This window comes from Schistocerca americana, chromosome 2 (genome assembly GCF_021461395.2).
Source record: "Schistocerca americana isolate TAMUIC-IGC-003095 chromosome 2, iqSchAmer2.1, whole genome shotgun sequence".
In the NCBI taxonomy this organism is placed as follows: Eukaryota; Metazoa; Arthropoda; class Insecta; order Orthoptera; family Acrididae; genus Schistocerca; species Schistocerca americana.
Window position 1 is genome coordinate 242,439,299 of NC_060120.1, and position 17,625 is coordinate 242,456,923.

The 17,625-nt window shown below is 42.6% G+C and overlaps 1 protein-coding gene across 1 annotated transcript; it reads left to right on the top strand.

Annotated features, from left to right (window-relative positions):
* Positions 1–21: 21 nt before the first annotated feature.
* On the top strand, positions 22–17,424 carry LOC124593919 (the record flags this gene model as incomplete). Its single annotated transcript, XM_047132269.1, has 2 exons — positions 22–150; positions 12,774–17,424. Coding segments are annotated over 2 exons (1,581 nt in total), but the record flags the coding sequence as incomplete, so codon positions are not given.
* Positions 17,425–17,625: the final 201 nt, after the last annotated feature.

A 17,625-nucleotide genomic window follows, 5' to 3' on the forward strand; every position in this document is an offset into this window, starting at 1 on the left:
CCCGTGCCGTCGCCGTCTGCGTCTGCGTCGCCGTCGCCGGTGGACCGGCTGCTGGACCACCACGCCGAGCAGGGCTCCTCCTGGCAGGCGTGGCTGCTGCTCGACTCGGAGGACGACGCCAGCGCGGACCTGGCGCACGGCCAGCGACAGGTACAGCCCCACCTGCTCACCTCAACCCCACAGCTAGGTAGCAGTCTCCTCGGGTTTTGCTGCAGGATCCCATATTGGAGCCTGCCCACTCGGGAAATATAGGATGCCTAGGAAGCTGTTTTCTTGGATAGCTAGAGAACATACACTACTGGCCATTAAAGTTGCTACATCGCGAAATTTAACCGACAGGAAAAAGATGCTGTGATACGCAAATGATTAGCTTTTCAGAGCATTCACACAAGATTGGCGCCGGTGGCGACACCTACAACGTGCTGACATGAGGAAAGTTTCACACCGATTTCTCATACACAAACATCAGTTGACCGGCGTTGCCTGGTGAAACGTTGTTGTGATGCCTCGTGTAAGGAGAAGAAATGCGTACCATCGCGTTTCCGACTTTGATAAGCGTCGGATTGTAGCCTATCGCGATTGCGGTTTATCGTATCGCGACATTGCTGCTCGCGTTGGTCGAGATCCAATGACTGTTAGCACAGTATGGAATCGGTGGGTTCAGGAGCGTAATACGGAACGCCGCGATCGATCCCAACGGCCTCGTATCACTAGCAGTCGAGATGACAGGCATCCGCATGTGTGTAGCGGATCGTTCAGCCACGCCTCGATCCCTGAGCCAACAGATGGAGACGATTGCAAGACGACAACCATCTGCACGAACAGTTCGACGACGTTTGCAGTAGCATGGACTATCAGCTCGGAGACCATGGCTGCGGTTACCCTTGACGCTGCATCACAGACAGGAGCGCCTGCGATGGTGTAATCGACGACGACGACGAACCTGGGTGCACGAATGGCAAAACGTCACTTTTTTCAGATGAATCCAGGTACTGTTTACAGCATCATGATGGTCGTATCCGTGTTTGGCAACATCGCGGTGAACGCACATTGGAAGCGTGTATTCGTCATCGCCATACTGGCGTATCACCCGGCGTGATGGTATGGGGTGCCATTGGTTACACGTCTCGGCCACCTCTTGTTCGCATTGACGGCACTTTGAACAGTGGACGTTACATTTCAGATGTGTTACGACCCGACGAATCATTCGATCCCTGCGAAACCCTACATTTCAGCAGGATAATGCACGACTGCATATTGCAGGTCCTGCACGGGCCTTTCTGGATACAGAAAATGTTCGACTGCTGCCCTGGCCACACATTTTCCAGATCTCTCACCAATTGAAAACGTCTGGTCAATGGTTGCCGAGCAACTGGCTCGTCACAATACGCCAGTCACTACTCTTGATGAACTGTGGTATCGTGTTGAAGCTGCATGGGCAGCTGTACCTGTAAATGCCATCCAAGCTCTGTTTGACTCAATGCCCAGGCGTATCGAGGCCGTTATTACGGCCAGAGGTGGTTGTTCTGGGTACTGATTTCTCAGGATCTGTGCACCCAAATTACGTGAAAATGTAATCACATGTCAGTTCTAGTATAATATATTTGTCCAATGAAGACCCGTTTATCATCTGCATTTCTTCTTGGTGTAGCAATTTTAATGGCCAGTAGTGTACAAGCAAATCATATTAATGGAGTTTATTACAGTAACTGAATTGGCAATACTTATCTTTGCCTTCTACACTGAAGTACTGCAAGCAATTGGCGACATGGAAATAATCAGTGTGCTACGCTATATATAAGTTCCATGTAAGCCATTAATATAGGAAACAAGACCCAGCTAAACAGATAAGATGACGGCTCGTCTTCTAGTACGGCTCTTCTAGTCCGTCTCCTAGTGCAGCCGAGGCTATATGGAGCGGCGCTTATACACTACTCGCCATTAAAATTGCTACACCAAGAAGAAATGCAGATGGTTCATTGGACAGATATATTATACTAGAACTAACATGTGATTACATTTTCACGCAATTTGAGTGCATAGATCCTGAGAAATCTGTACCCACAACAACCACCTCTGGCCGTAATAACGGCCTTGATACACCTGGGCATTGAGTCAAACAGAGCTTGGATGGCGTGTACAGGTACAGCTGCGCATGCACCTTCAACACAATACCACAGTTCGTCAAGAGTAGTGACTGGCGTATTGTGACGAGCCAGTTGCTCGGCCACCATTGACCAGACGTTTTCAATTGGTGAGAGATCTGGAGAATGTGCTAGCCAGGGCAGCAATCGAGCATTTTCTGTATCCAGAAATGCTCGTACAGGATCTGCAACATGCGGTCGTGCATTATCCTGCTGAAATGTAGGGTTTCGCAGGGATCGAATGAAGGGTAGAGCCACGGGTCGTAACACATCTGAAATGTAACGTCCACTGTTCAAAGTGCCGTCAATGCGAACAAGAGGTGACTGAGACGTGTAACCAATGGCGCCCCATTCCATCACGCAGGGTGATACGCCAGTACGGCGATGACGAATACACGCTTCCAATATGCCTTCATCGCGATGTCGCCAAACACGGATGCGACCATGACGATGCTGTAAACAGAACCTGTATTCATCCGAAAAAATGACGTTTTGCCATTCGTGCACCCAGGTTCGTCGTCTAGTAGACCATCGCAGGCGCTCCTGTCTGTGATGCTGCGTCAAGGGTAACCGCAGCCATGGTCTCCGAGCTGACAGTCCGTGCTGCTGAAAACGTCGTCGAACTGTTCGTGCAGATGGTTGTTGTCTTGCAAACGTCCCCATCGGTTGACTCAGGGATCGAGACGTGGCTGCACGATCCGTAGCAGCCATGCGGAGAAGATGCCTGTCATCTCGACTGCTAGTGATACGAGGCCGTTGCGATCCAGCACGACGTTCCGTATTACCCTCCTGAACTCACCGATTCCATATTCTGCTAACAGTCATTGGATCTCGACCAACGCGAGCAGCAATGTCGCGATACGATAAACCGCAATCGCGATAGGCTACAATTCGACCTTTATCAAAGTCGGAAACGTGACGGTACGCATTTCTCCTCCTTACACGAGGTATCACACTCACGTTTCACCAGGCAACGCCGTCAAATGCTGTGTGTGTATGAGAAATCGGTTGGAAAGTTTCCTCATGTCAGCACGTTGTAGGTGTCGCCACCGGCGCCAACCTTGTGTGAATGGTCTGAAAAGCTAATCATTTGCATATCACAGCATCTTCTTCCTGTAGGTTAAATTTCGCATCTGTAGCACGTCATCTTCGTGGTGTAGCAATTTTTGTGGCCAGTAGTGTATTCTCCTCGGACAGAGGCCGCTCCTGCCGTGGTGCGATACTAGTCAGGGTACGATTGGTTGACTTCGCCTCACAGCCTTTTCTGCGGTTAACGTTCCATGCTGACGTGCCGGCGCTTGGTGTTACGCCGGAACATCCCCAACACTCGTATTTCAGCGACGGAACTGTCCGCCATCTTTTACTGTCTGGCCCATTGCACCTACATCTACATCTACATCTACATCTACATGGATAATCTGCAAATCAACTGTAAGTGCCTGATAGAGGGTTCATCGAATCACCTTCACAGTAATTCTCTATTATTCCAATCTGAAACAGCGCACGGAAGAAAACGAACACGTATGTCTTTCCCTGTGAGCTCTGTTTTCCCCTTATTTTATTATGAAGGTCGTTTCTCCCTGTGCAGATCGGCGTCAACAAAATGTTTTCGCATTCGAAGAAGAAAGTTGGTGATAGAAATTTCGTGAGAACATTCTGCCGCAACGAAAAACGTCTTTGTTTTAATGATGTCGACCCCAAATCCATTTTAGCACCCATGTGGATGACCTCACACTTTCTATTAATTAGGGTCAACTGTCAATTTTCGCACCATACAGATATCGTTCCTAAATCGTTTTGCAATTTTTTTAATATTATTATGACTTTACAAGTCGATAAACGACAGCGTAATCTGCAAACAACTTAAGACGGCTGCTCAGATTGTCTCGCAAATCGTTTATATAGATAAACAATAGCAAAGGGCCTGTAACACTACCTTGGGGAACGCCAGAAATCACTTATGTTTTACTCGATGACTTTCCGTCAATAACTAGACGATATTCCACAAGCACGAAATTTCACTACAATCCGCTTGTGTGGTACCGTGTCAGAAGCCTTCTGGAAACCCTGAAATACGGAATCAATTTGAAATCCCTTCTCAATAGCACTAAACATGCGCGTGAGTAAAGAGCTTGACTGCGTGTCAGTAGACCGTCCTCTTCGAACTAAACCTGTTGTTCTAAACCGAGTTTTGGTGCCTTCATCCAAGCATGAAATCTATCGCAGAGCTGAAACTGAGGCGAAGCTTCCGAAATGGCCTCACAGAAAATGTCAACTACCCAGAAGGAGAGGACGAAACGAAATGAAACTCCATAGTCTTTAGAGGGTATGTGATGTCATTTCATTGATTACGAAACCGAGTCATATTAACAGACAGTTTAGCAGTATGAGCCCACTTACCGATATACAGTATTGCAGACAACGCATGCAATTAGCACTATTACGAAAAATGACATGCCGTTACGAGGAAAGGTGGCTGACTGTCGAGATACGTTATCTATAACAGCTTATGCTCGATTAAGAGCTCATAAACCAAGCTGAAATTTTATTTTGTTCGTCTTGGACTGTCATTTGAAATATGCGACTGTTTGTGATACAAAAGACACGACTTAAAAGCACCACAACTAAAGCCACAATAATGACGGCACTTCTATCAGGCGTATCATGAGGTCTAGAAACAGCCCTTCCTGTAAGTTGGTACATAAACTAACAAGGGGAGGTAACGACGTTAGGATTACAGATTTATTTCAGACTTTGTACACATTCAGTAGGCCATTAAAACAACGTAATGTGTAAGTACTAAGGTGCACTAGTCTGGCAATTTCGAGAAAATCACAAGAGAAGTTTTACGCGTCTATGATGTGGGTTATGTATATGTGCATAGGGGCCGCACGTTGGAGTCCATGGTGGTCAAGTGATTAGCGTTAGAATTTCGGAAAACGAACGTTTATGAGGCGACGGTTCGACTCCCTCTCAGACTTAATTGTTAAGCAATTTTTTCATCACTGGTGATATTATTTAATTTATGACATTTAAGAGACATTATAATGAAAAAATCACCACGTTTATTTGCATGAAGGTTCAGTTTCTGTTTTCAAAGTCTGTATGACGGATACCACCCTGCAACGTGTGATGAAGAGAGCGCATCCGACGAGTAACTGTTTCTGGCACATTGTGACTTACTATATTAATGATTGCGAGTAACGTCATTCGCATCATCGTTTGCCGAGGTTTGACGTGGGTTTCCCAGGCCTGTCCGTCGTTCTTGAAGTCCACAGCTTGCGGTCTAGTGTCTGTCGTTGCTGCCTCTGGATTACGTGGTCCCGGGTTCGATTCCCGGCCGGGCTGAGGATTTTCTCTTCCCGGGGACAGGGTGTTTGTGTTGTCCTCATCATTTCATCATCATCATTCGTGAAGCGAGTAGATTGGACTGTAAAAAAAAATCTTAGACTGTGTAAAGATTGGGACTTTGTATGGGCGCTGATGACCGCGAAGTTGAGCACCCCCACAAACCAAACATCATCATCATCGTCGTTCAAAAATTTAGTTACAGATAGTAAGTAGACAAATAACATATGGAATCGACTACAACTTCATGGAAATGTACGTCTTTTTTCATGCTATTACCTGTCAAATGTTATATAAATTAAATAACGCGATCAGTTATGGAAAAAATATATATTAAAAAATAAGTGTTAGCGGGATTCGAATCGGCGCCTCAGGCATGACCTCCTTCTAAGCGCAAACGCTAACCAATTTTTTTATCTTATTTTGTTCGTTATTGTTCATTGCATTTCTTTGGGGCGGACGTGCCATGACACCCGTTCAAATTCATCGTGATCCATTCACTCAGTGTTTTTATTTTTTTTATTACAAGGGGCAGGTAACCTCTGACCAAACACGCTAAACTACGTCTCAGCAAGCTGACCTCAATGACTTCTTACGGTCAGCAATTTCGCACTTTCGCACGGATACATCACTTACATATTAGACGCATAAAACTTCATTTATGATTTTCACGGAATTGTCAGAGTAGTGCGCTTTACTACTTGCACATTACGTTGTTTTAATGGTCTACTAAAGTTTGAAGTAAATCCCTGATCCCAGCGTCATGGCCTGTCCTTGTAAGTGAGGTACTGACGAACAGTTGGACATGTCATTAAAAATGCTCTGTAGGAAACAGGTACACAGTAATGGAAGAGCTACAAAAAAGATTCCTGTTACCAGCAAGTACCCGATGCTAACATTGGATGTCACTATTTGTGCACAAACATCCCCATAGATGAATCAGTGGAAGTTGTTAAACACAAGCGTCTTCTAACCAAACTGCGTGCCTACGGAGTATCGCCTCAGTTGTGCGACTGGATTCGTGACTTCCTGTCAGAAAGGTCACAGTTCGTAGCAATAGACGGAAAGTCATCGAGTAAAACAGAAGTAATATCCGGCGTTCCCCAAGGAAGTGTTATAGGCCCTCTAATGTTCCTGATCTATATTAACGACATAGCAGACAATCTGAGTAGCCGTCTTAGATTGTTTGCAGATGATGATGTCATTTACCATCTTGTAAATCATCAGACGATCAAAACGACTTGCAAAATGATTTAGATAAGATATCTGTATGGTGCGAAAAGTGGCAATTGACCCTGAATAAGGAAATGTATGAAGTTATTCGCATGAGTACTAAAAGAAATCCGCTAAATTTCGATCACGCGATAAGTCAAACAAATCTGAAGGCTGTAAATTCAACTAAATACAGAGGGTTTACAATTACAAATAACCTAAATTGGTACGATCACATAGATAAATTGCGGGTGGAGAAAACCAAAGACTGCGATTCATCGGCAGAACACTTAGAAGAGACTGCTTACACCATGCTTGTCCGCCCTATTCTGGAGTATTGCTGGGCGGTGTGGGATCCACATCAGGTGGGACTGATGGATGACATTGAAAAAGTACAGAGAAGAGCAGCTCGTTTTGTATTATCGCGAAATAGGGGAGATAGTGTCACAGACATGATACGTGAATTGGAGTGGCAATCATTAAAACAAAGGCGTTTTTCGTTCCGACGGGATCTTCTCATGAAATTTCAATCACTAGTTTTCTCCTCTGATTGCAAAAACATTCTGTTGGCACCCACCTACATAGGGAGAAATGATCATCACGATAAAATAACAGAAATCAGGGCTCACACAGAAAAATTTAAGTGCTCGTTTTTCCCGCGTGCCGTTCGAGAGTGGAACGGTAGAGAGACAGCTTGAAGTGGTTCATTGAACCCTCTGCCAGGCACTTTATTGTGATAGCACAGTAATCACGTAGATGTAGATGTATAATCTTACAAAACATCGAAGTTTTCAATGGCTGGAATCAGTCAGTTCATTAACTTGCTTGAAATGTTATCAAATTATAATTTCTTCACTTTGAGAAGTGCTGTGTGCTAACAGCCCAGTTGTGTAACGACGTCTCGAGCATATCTGAGACCACAGCTGATATTTTCTTAAACCACCTTGAGGTAAAATTAATTATCAGTAGCTTTCCATGTTTATAAAACAATGAGCTCTTTGAAAGGTACGTGTTGCTGTCAATATTAATAATAGTACGGGAAAGTAAGCAAGAAGTGGATGAATAAGGATAAGGGACGATTAAAAAGCTTCCGTCCGTTCGATGGCAGTGCAGCCCACAATCGGTATGTCTTATCAAGGGAAATCGCCGTGAACACTGAGGCAATTATCAGACCGACGCGCTAGGTTGAAGATACTCGTTTGTTAAAGCGTCATGTCCTGCTGCTTGAAGAAGTCTGTAACTGCCTGTTTCACATCCTCGTCCGACAGGAATGATCGACCTTTCGTGGCCTTTTTTAAGGCACCGAAGGGAAGAGATCCGGACCGTGGGGCGGGTGCTCGAATGCCTCCCACTTGGGTTGGCGTAACTTCTGTGTTACGACGTTTGCGATTTGGGGACGTGCGTTATCATGGAGCAGCAGCACCCACTGTTGCAGAACGGTGGTTTTCGGCAGAAATGCTGCCCCATACACATTCTTCATTCTCCTATGGATGTCTCACGTTGGTCCTATTTGGACGCATTTGGTAATATCGTCGCCATAGTTCATGTTTCCGCAATTAACGCATGAACTTCGGAAAGCCACGCATGCCACACTAATCCCTTGCCTTACGTCACTTTGGAATCGCGTTACGTTGCATATACGCTGCAGCAAGGTTCTCGAACGGAAACGTCCCTTATACAAGCACTCAACAGCAAGCACAAGAGCATCAAGTTCACCTTTGAATACAAATGTCAAAATTCGCTTTACCTGACGATCTCCAGTAACATATTCTAGGCATCTACAGAAACGCTTTTACTACATCCATACATCTTCATCTCACACTCACACATACAAACTAGCAGGTTATAGGCCCATATTACACAGGGCACACAAAATGCCACTGATCAATGATGTGTATCAAATTGAATTTGGAATATTTAAACATACAGAAACGGCAAGTCTTTACCAACCTGCGCCCATAGCTATGATGTCTAGGGAAGTTGTGAAATTGATAAATAAAAGCAAAATGAACAACAACAGAGAAACAGACACGAGGACACTGTGAATTCCATATTTTGCTTCAACTTCACAAAAAACTGCTAATGTGTTCTACACTACTGGCCATTAAAATTGCTACACCGAGAAGAAATGCAGATGATAAACGGGTATTCATTGGACAAATATATCATACTAGGACTGACATGTGATTACATTTTCACGCAATTTGGGTGCATAGATCCTGAGAAATCAGTACTCAGAACAACCACCTCTGGACGTAATAACGGCCTTGATACGCCTGGGCATTGAGTCAGACAGAGCTTGCATGGCGTGTACAGGTACAACTACCCATGCAGCTTCAACACGATACTACAGTTCGTCAATAGTAGTGACTGGCTTATTGTGACGAGCCAGTTGCTCGGCCACCATTGACCAGAAGTTTTCAATTGGTGAGAGATCTGGAGAATGTGCTGGCCAGGGCAGCAGTCGAGCATTTTCTGTATCCAGAGAGGCCTACACAGGACCTGCAACATGCAGCCGTGCATTATACTGCTGAAATGTAGGGTTTCGCAGGGATCGAATTAAGGGTAGAGCCACGGATCGTAACACATCTGAAATGTAATGTCCACTGTTCAAAGTGCCGTCATTGCGAACAAGAGGTGACCGAGACGTGTAACCAATGGCACTCCATACCATCACTCCCGGTGATTTGCCAGTATGGCGATGACGAATACACGCTTCCAATGTACATTCACCGCGATGTCGCCAAACACGGATGCGACCATTATGATTCTGTAAACAGAATCTGGATTCATCCGAAAAAACGACGTTTTGCCATTCGTGCACCCAGGTTCGTCGTTGAGTACACCATCGCAGGCGCTCCTGTCTGTCATGCAGCGTCAAGGGTAACCGCACCCATGGTCTTCGAGCTGACAGTCCGTGCTGCTGAAAACGTCGTCGAACTGTTCGTGAAGGTGGTTGTTGTCTTGCAAACGTCCCCATCTGTTGACTCAGGGATCGAGACGTGGCTGCACGATCCGTCACAGCCATGCGGAGAAGATGCCTGTCATCTCGACTGCTTGTGATACGAGGCCTTTGGGATCCAGCCCGGCGTTCCGTATTACCCTCCTGAACCCACCGATCCCATTTTCTGCTACCAGTCATTGGATCTCGACTAACGCGAGCAGCAGTGTCGCGATACGATAATCCGCAATCACGATAGGCTACAATTCGACCTTTATCAAAGTCGGAAACGTGATGGTACGCATTTCTCCTCCTTACACGAGGCATCACAACAGCGTTTCACCAGGCAACGCCTGTCAACTGCTGTTTTTGTATGAGAAATCGGTTGGAAAGTTTCCTCATGTCAGCACGTTGTAGGTGTCGCCAACTGCGCCAACCTTGTGTGAATGCTCTGAAAAGCTAATCATTTGCATATCATAGCATCTTCTTCCTGTCGGTTAAATTTCGCGTCTGTAGCACGTCATCCTCGTGGTGTAGCAATTTTAATGGCCAGTAGTGTACATCTACCCCTACATCTGTATTCTGCAAGCCACCTTAAGGCGCGTGACGGAAGGTACTTTTGTACCACTATTAGTTCCCCCTTTCCTTTTCGAGTGGCTTATGGTAGAAACTGTGCAATGTAATACTGTTTTTCCGCGAGGAACCTATTATGTAGTAGACTGTCACACAACATGAAAACTAGGTAATGAAGACACATTTTGCAACTAAGGAATGTACGACATAAAATGTAGTGAGTGCTCCGTACAAAATGTGCGTTGAACTCGTTGAAGTTTCTGAAATAAATGTAAGGATCATATAAATACATTTACGTCCAACATGACAAACAAATCCGCAATATCAACCCACATTAATGAAGTAAGGTTTTTGATAAGACTACGTTTATGACAGAAAGATCAAAAGATGCGAAGACATATGCGTATGCACGTCTCCGTCTCTTTGAATACGTAAGTTGGTAATGCTCTTAAACTTACAATTCACTGTTTTCTATACTTGTGCAATCCCTAGGCTGTTTACGGTTTGTGTTTATGTGTTATTATTATTGATATAAATGAGTATTATATATTGACCTGCAGTATGGTTTTTGCTGGAACATCTTGTAAGTAGCTTATACATACTAGGCAATATCCTGACTTACTCACTCATTATCGCCAGCCCAGATTGCTAAGGACAGTAAATTGAAATACGGAAATGGTGTTGGTCTTATACTTTAGGCGTTGTTTCAGAAGGAATTTTTCGAAATTCAGCTCCTAAGGGGATGAAAGGTTTATTTTTTTTTTTTTTAAGAATGTAACGCTATTAAGACAGTTTTGAAGCTAGCTCTACGAGAACTGGTATTTGGTTTCTCGGTCACAAATAAAGAATCAAGGAGTTTCAGTATTTCTCGAAACCCTGTGGTGTGAAATAGTGATCGAAATTTTTTTTAAATAAATCATTATTAAAGAATTAATAAAGTATTTTGAAAGATGTCTGTGAAAATTGGTTCTTGACTTCTCGATTAAAAATAGAAAACACATGTTTCAGTGTTTTTGAAAATTTAACCCTTATGGTCGCGAAATACGGCATTAATATTTTTATAGGAATTTTTCATTATGCAAGCAGTTTTGAAGATAAATCTATGAAGATTTATATTTAACTTCTCTGTAAAAATTAAAAAATATACATTTCACTGTTTTTGGAAATTCAACCCATAAAGAGGGTGAAATAGGGGATGAAAGTTTTAGAGGAAATATTTCGGTGTATTAAAAATGTTTAAATCTAAATCCATGAAAACTGATATTTGACTTCTTGGCTAGAAATAAAAAATACATGTTTCAGTATTTTTGGAAATCCAGCCCTCTAAGCGAGTGTAATAGAGGATGAAAATATTTGTAGAATTATTTCATTAAGCAAGCATTTGCAAACCTAAATCTATGAACATTTATATTAGACTTTTCTGTTAGAAATAAAAAAATTCCTGTGTCACTGGTTTGGAAATTCAACTCGCAAGTAAGTGAAACAGAGAATGAAAATTTTTAAGAAAGTATTTCATTATACTAAAAGATATGTTAAGCTACATATATGAAATTAAATATTTCAGTTTTCGGTTACATGTAAAAAATATTTGTTATGGGATGAAAGTTTCCATGAAAATATCAGCATAAGAACACAAAGGCTATGACAAACAAAAACCTTGGACTCCAGGTACCAGAATCACTTTTTGGTCAGAAGTACATTCGGAGAAGACCATACTTCTATAATATCGAAACTTCTTGGCAGATTAAAACTGTGTGCCAGACCGAGACTCGAACTCGGGACTTTTGCCTCTCGCGGGCAAGTGCTCTACCATCTGAGCTACCCAAGCACGACTCACGCCCCGCCCTCGCCTTACTTCTGCCAGTATTTCGTCTCCTACCTTCCAGACTTTACAGAAGCTCTTCTGCGAACCTTGCAGAACTATCCTTTCTTTCAGGAGTGCTAGTTCTGCAAGGTTCGCAGGAGAGCTTCTGTAACGTTTGGAAGGTAGGAGACGAGATACTGGCAGAAGTAAGGCTGTGAGGACGGGGCGTGAGTCGTGCTTGGGTAGCTCAGATGGTAAAGCACTTGCCCGCGAAAGGCAAAGGTCCCGAGTTCGAGTCTCGGTCCGGCACACAGTTTTAATATGCCAAGAAGTTTCATATCAACGCACACTCCGCTGCAGAGTGAAAATCTCCTTCTATGGTCTCATTTAGCATGAACAGCTTAGAAGGCGTCGCAATTTGTCAACAACATAAAAATTCGATTATAGGAAAACATAGAAAGATCTGTCAGATTATACAGACTATGCGATCGCAGCAGCGGGTGCTAAGGTATGCTAAGGTATATGCAGCGGAATGAAGTGTAAAGTAGACAGCTGGCTACGTCCACAGAAAGGAATAGTCATGTAAACCACTGATTCATCTGAAGGTGATGGTGTAGCACCTCGAAAAGTCTCGTGGAAGAAACGTAAACTGCCAAAGATAATTGTTTTAATTTTTCTTCTGAGCTAAAACTTACGCTAGACATAAGAGACTGGTAGAGCGGTGTTATATTTTGCACGTTTTGTTCCACAGGGCGGCTCGGCACCTCGGCGCATCACCCCCAAGTCGGTGTTCATAGCGCCCGCTTTCACGCCCGACCAACTGCCGGCCTGCGCAGAAGGCTACCGCGCTGATTCGATGGGCCGCTGCGTCAAGGTGTTGCGTGTCGACCAGGCGGCGCATCTCGACTTCCTGCTGCGGCGCCTCAACGCCAAGTACGCCCCGGCCAAGCAGAACCCTGTTGCAGCCGCTGCTGTCCAGGGTCCGCCACCGCTGCCGCCGCCACAGGGTCCTCTCAAGCTTCCCCTGCCCGTGGACACTCACACCACCTCCTCGACGGCATCACCGGCTCCGAAGCCGACGTCGGAGACCCCGCCTCCTAAAGCAGATCAGAGTGAGTCTGATGACACCGGTGCCGCCGACATGATCATCAGCCTCTTCGGCGGCCAGGAAGGCAGCGGCGGTGGAGGTGGCGGCGAAGACACTGCAGCCGTGGACCCTACTGTGCTCAGTGCTGGGCCGCCTGCGGAAGACGTCGACGTCCGAGACACTCTGCCCATGCTCGTCCTCACTCACACCGATTCCTCGTCGCCGGTCGAAGACGAGATCGTCCCTGAGCCCGAGCAATTTACTGGCGAGGTGGTGACAGTAGCCTCTCCGGTTCAGAGAGAATCGAACTCGCTTCCTCCGACCTCGTCACCCTCCCCTGCACCGCAAGTGACTTTAATCTCTGACAAACACCAGCACAATGCTGGTGGACAGATGATGCGTGACGCCAGTTCAGTCGCTGCATCAGATACGTCTCCTGGTGAGGATTGGACACCAGTCTCTTCTACTCACGATTCCAAATCCCCAGGTTCGTCTAAGAAGCGTACAGGAGAGTTTGTGTCAGACGACTGGCGAGAACGACCCATTCCTTCTGACGAGACAGCAAAGACTGTTCCAGTGGGCACGAGGAATGCTGACACTTCCGCAGTTGGCTCTGTCCAATTTTCGAACGTGAAAGTTGATACTACACGTACTGGTCCATTGGAAACCTCCCCTGTGGACAATTCTTCCAAAAAGAACAGTGCACAATATCCTGCACAGATGCAGAGGCAGCAGGGCAGCCACAGTTCCACCTTCGCTACAGCAAATGTACCCAATGCCCACGTTGGTTCTACAGCATACAACAGTTACAACTCACCAGAAGTTCACCACGCTCAGGAGTGGAGTGGTGTGACAAATCGGATACCACATACAGACAATGGCTATGTGCGGTTTCCACAAGGCCATGGAGGGGGTTATGTCCGTTTCCCACTTGATGCTTTCCAGGAGCAGCGAAATTCTGGTGGCAGCAAGTTATGGTGGTTGCAACCAGGCCCTAATGGTTGGCGTGTTAGACATCCTGATGCACGCTACAGACCAGCACTGGTACGCTTCTTCACACGGTTGCCACCATTACATGGACAGACTTCTTGGGACACCTACGCTAGGCGTGCATAACTTGCCCACTCATCTAGGTTGTACTTAACAGAACACCACACATAAGATATTACCCACTTTCTCTACATGTAGTACTAGAATGGTCCAGCATTCTGATTATATGTTGCACGAGAGTGATAAAACAGCTGCACCTGGCAAGACGAGTGTTGTGGAGTGTCTCTACATATTTTTGAACCTGGTTCTCTGCTCATGATGATTTTATCACATAAATATGAGTTACACATCAGTATCAAGTTTGAATTTGTGATACATGTGTAAAGTGGAGAAGAAGCAGTAAATATTATAACAGTGCCATGTACTGTTATAAACATGAATACTCGAACATGCAATATTGACTGTATTACAGTGTAAACATTTGGGAGGATACATATAGTTTGGAGTGTTGCCATACTGTGACTTCTTTCAAGAATCACTATCATCCACAACATGTAGTTTAAAGGAACCATTTGTTCCTCTCTATTTTCCCTAGTTTAATACATTGTATATTGTTGATTAAATGTGTACATAGTGTACAGAAAAGTAGTTCTACCAAGTAATAGGTTTTAAAAAATTTATTCTTCCATAGGAGAATAAAAAGATGTAATGTGGTCATGCATTTTATTTAGCATCACCTTCAGAAGTAGTGTATTGGTAAATTTTCTTCTCTTATTGTATTATATGATCATTGTAATTTTTTGCATATATTGTAAAATATCAGGGAAGTCTTGCCAAGTGATGGACTGAATGGTATTTTAGATCTTATAGAAGTGAGTGGAATTATATATCGACCAAACCAGCCAATGATTTTGCACATAATTAATACCTTACCATCTGACTTTTATTCTGTAAATATTACATATACTTTTGTCACTAGCAAATAGTATTTTGTATTTTACCTTATTTAGTTATTCATCTGTATTCATGTAGGAAAAGTGAAGGATGAAATTTTTAAAAGCGCACAGGCTTTTGTAAGAGCAGTTGTTTCTCTTTCCCTGGTGCACATTAATGTGCAGTACAAAATGTGATTATAATGTGCTTTTAGTTACCACATATATGTGTAAATAAGTGTCAGTAGACTGATTACATAAAAAACAAGTCAATAGAAGTAAACGCCACACTTCGCTGTTAGTTGTCTCGAAAGCTAAGTTAGCATACCCTCATAGACACTGTATACATACAGCCAATTTAATGTACATAATGTTTTGTCAGCAACGATAATTGTAAATCTATTTTTGAGAGTCATAGAAGTTCACATGCAATATTCTAGTCTTTTGCACTGTGTATAACAAAGCTTTAAAAGCTACTAGTGCCTTTTGATTTGTTGCTTTGTTTATAATGAAATTTATGCAGTCCAAGTACAATTGTTAAAGTTTTCAGAATAATTTTGATCCATTGTTTTCTATTTGTATAAGCCTATCCCAGTACTTAATATTTTAAAGATTGAAAAACAGTTATTCACCTTTTATTGCTCTTAATCTTTCCCAGTTCAGCCTGCTGCCCATTTAGTCCTCTCTGTGTTAACATTTGTTTAATGCTTTGTAATATGCAGAATTTGACTGTTTGGCTATGTCTGTGCCCATTTATGGTAAGTGATTTAATGATTAGTATGATGAAATTTTCGTGTTAAGTAGTGAAGCTTTCCTATCCATTTACCCACTAGATCTACTACCTGTTGTTGATGACATCCATCATTACTTGTAATGAAACCATTCAGACATAAAAAAAACCCTCTGTAAAAGTTGTAATACTTCCATAGTTTCATCTTTGTAATAATTTACAGTTTGAAAAACATTTATGTGTCCCAGGGTCATAATTGGTTGTTAATTGTGGGGTCATCAATATTTAAGACATGATTTCAGAAACTAACTGAAGAAATAGTTAGCAAGGAAACTGATAACACTATAATATGTGAATTTAGAAGCATTAAAGAAATGCATAATAAACAAATGGACTAGTACCACTATGACTCAGTCTGGAAATTTTAGGTAATTTCAATAATTTGCTCTGAAGTATCTCAGGTAGACTCACCATTTGAATTCCTGTACATTTTATTAGTGTTTGGTGTTTCAGCCTATGTTCACAACAAAACTTGAACCTTCTGTCCCATGAGCTTTTTACTCTTAATTCATCGCTTTTGGAGGTATCACTTAAAGCAATCACATCTAGTTTGAAGAAGAAGGAGGCTTGTGTGAAATACAAGTATGTAACTCAGGGTTTTCACTTTCAAACCTATCAATTTCTAGCTAACATTCTGCACTAAAAGATAAATGTAGTAAATTAAATCATCATAGTTACAGTGGTCTGACATTCTGAGGCATATACAAAGTCTTTATAATGATGGTGATGTAATTATAACATTAAATTAAATTATTATGTCATTTGCAGATATTTCTCGAGATAAATTTCATGTATAAGTCATTTATATTTTTACTTACACACTGTGTTACACTGAGAAAGTTTTAACCCTTAAATGAATATTTGGATTGAGGAAAATAGAATGCAGTTCTCTTTTAATTTTGATTTTGCTAAATTTAGTGAATAAGTTAGTTGAACTTCATTAATGATTTTAACTTAATTTTATTCTAACCACAATTTTCCACACTTTCACACGTAATTATTAAAATGATTCTATAATTCAAAACAGACAGGGGGAGTACTGCAAACCTTCATGAATGCTGCACTCACAACAAACTTTCTTTTGAAACAGATAATGAGAAGTAGGTAGCAGGAAATGTGAGTAGGTGGCAGGAAATGTGATAGTTATTTATTGGTTTCATTTTTATTCTCAGATATGGATAGCTAAAAGTTAATAAATAAAAAAGGAGTAAAAGTGACTCAAATATTTTTTGAACTAATAGAATTGAAGCCCAAAAAATTTGAAAAAGTATTTACAGTTTTAATATTTTTTAGATAACGTTATTTTAGTGCGGAACAAGAGTTACAGTATTCAAGAAGAAACTTCATAATATTCAAGATATTTAATTTAAATTATGGCATTACTTGTAACGAGATACATTTCGAGACAGCGTTTACAGCCTGCTTAAGTTACCAAACTATTGTTGGTAATACCTAAGCTATGTGTGTGGGATTTTAGTAACATGGTACTCTTAGTAATTATTCATTTAATTACTTTTAAGAGTTTTTCATGCACAATGTAGCATCCAATAGCACTAATATATAAATGTACAAATTGTCAGGCAGAATGTATTTAATAAACATATCAACGCTATCTCTTTGTCAGTCTCTGTTAGATTACTTTTCTCTTTCCTTCTCCAGAAATTAACTTCCTTTCTAACTAACTTGAAATTTGACTGCTCTAGCTGATAGTAAGCCTAGAGGTGAAAATACTTTTGATGCCATAATACGTTTCTGAGACATTCAGTTTTCACACACACACACATACACACACACACACACACAC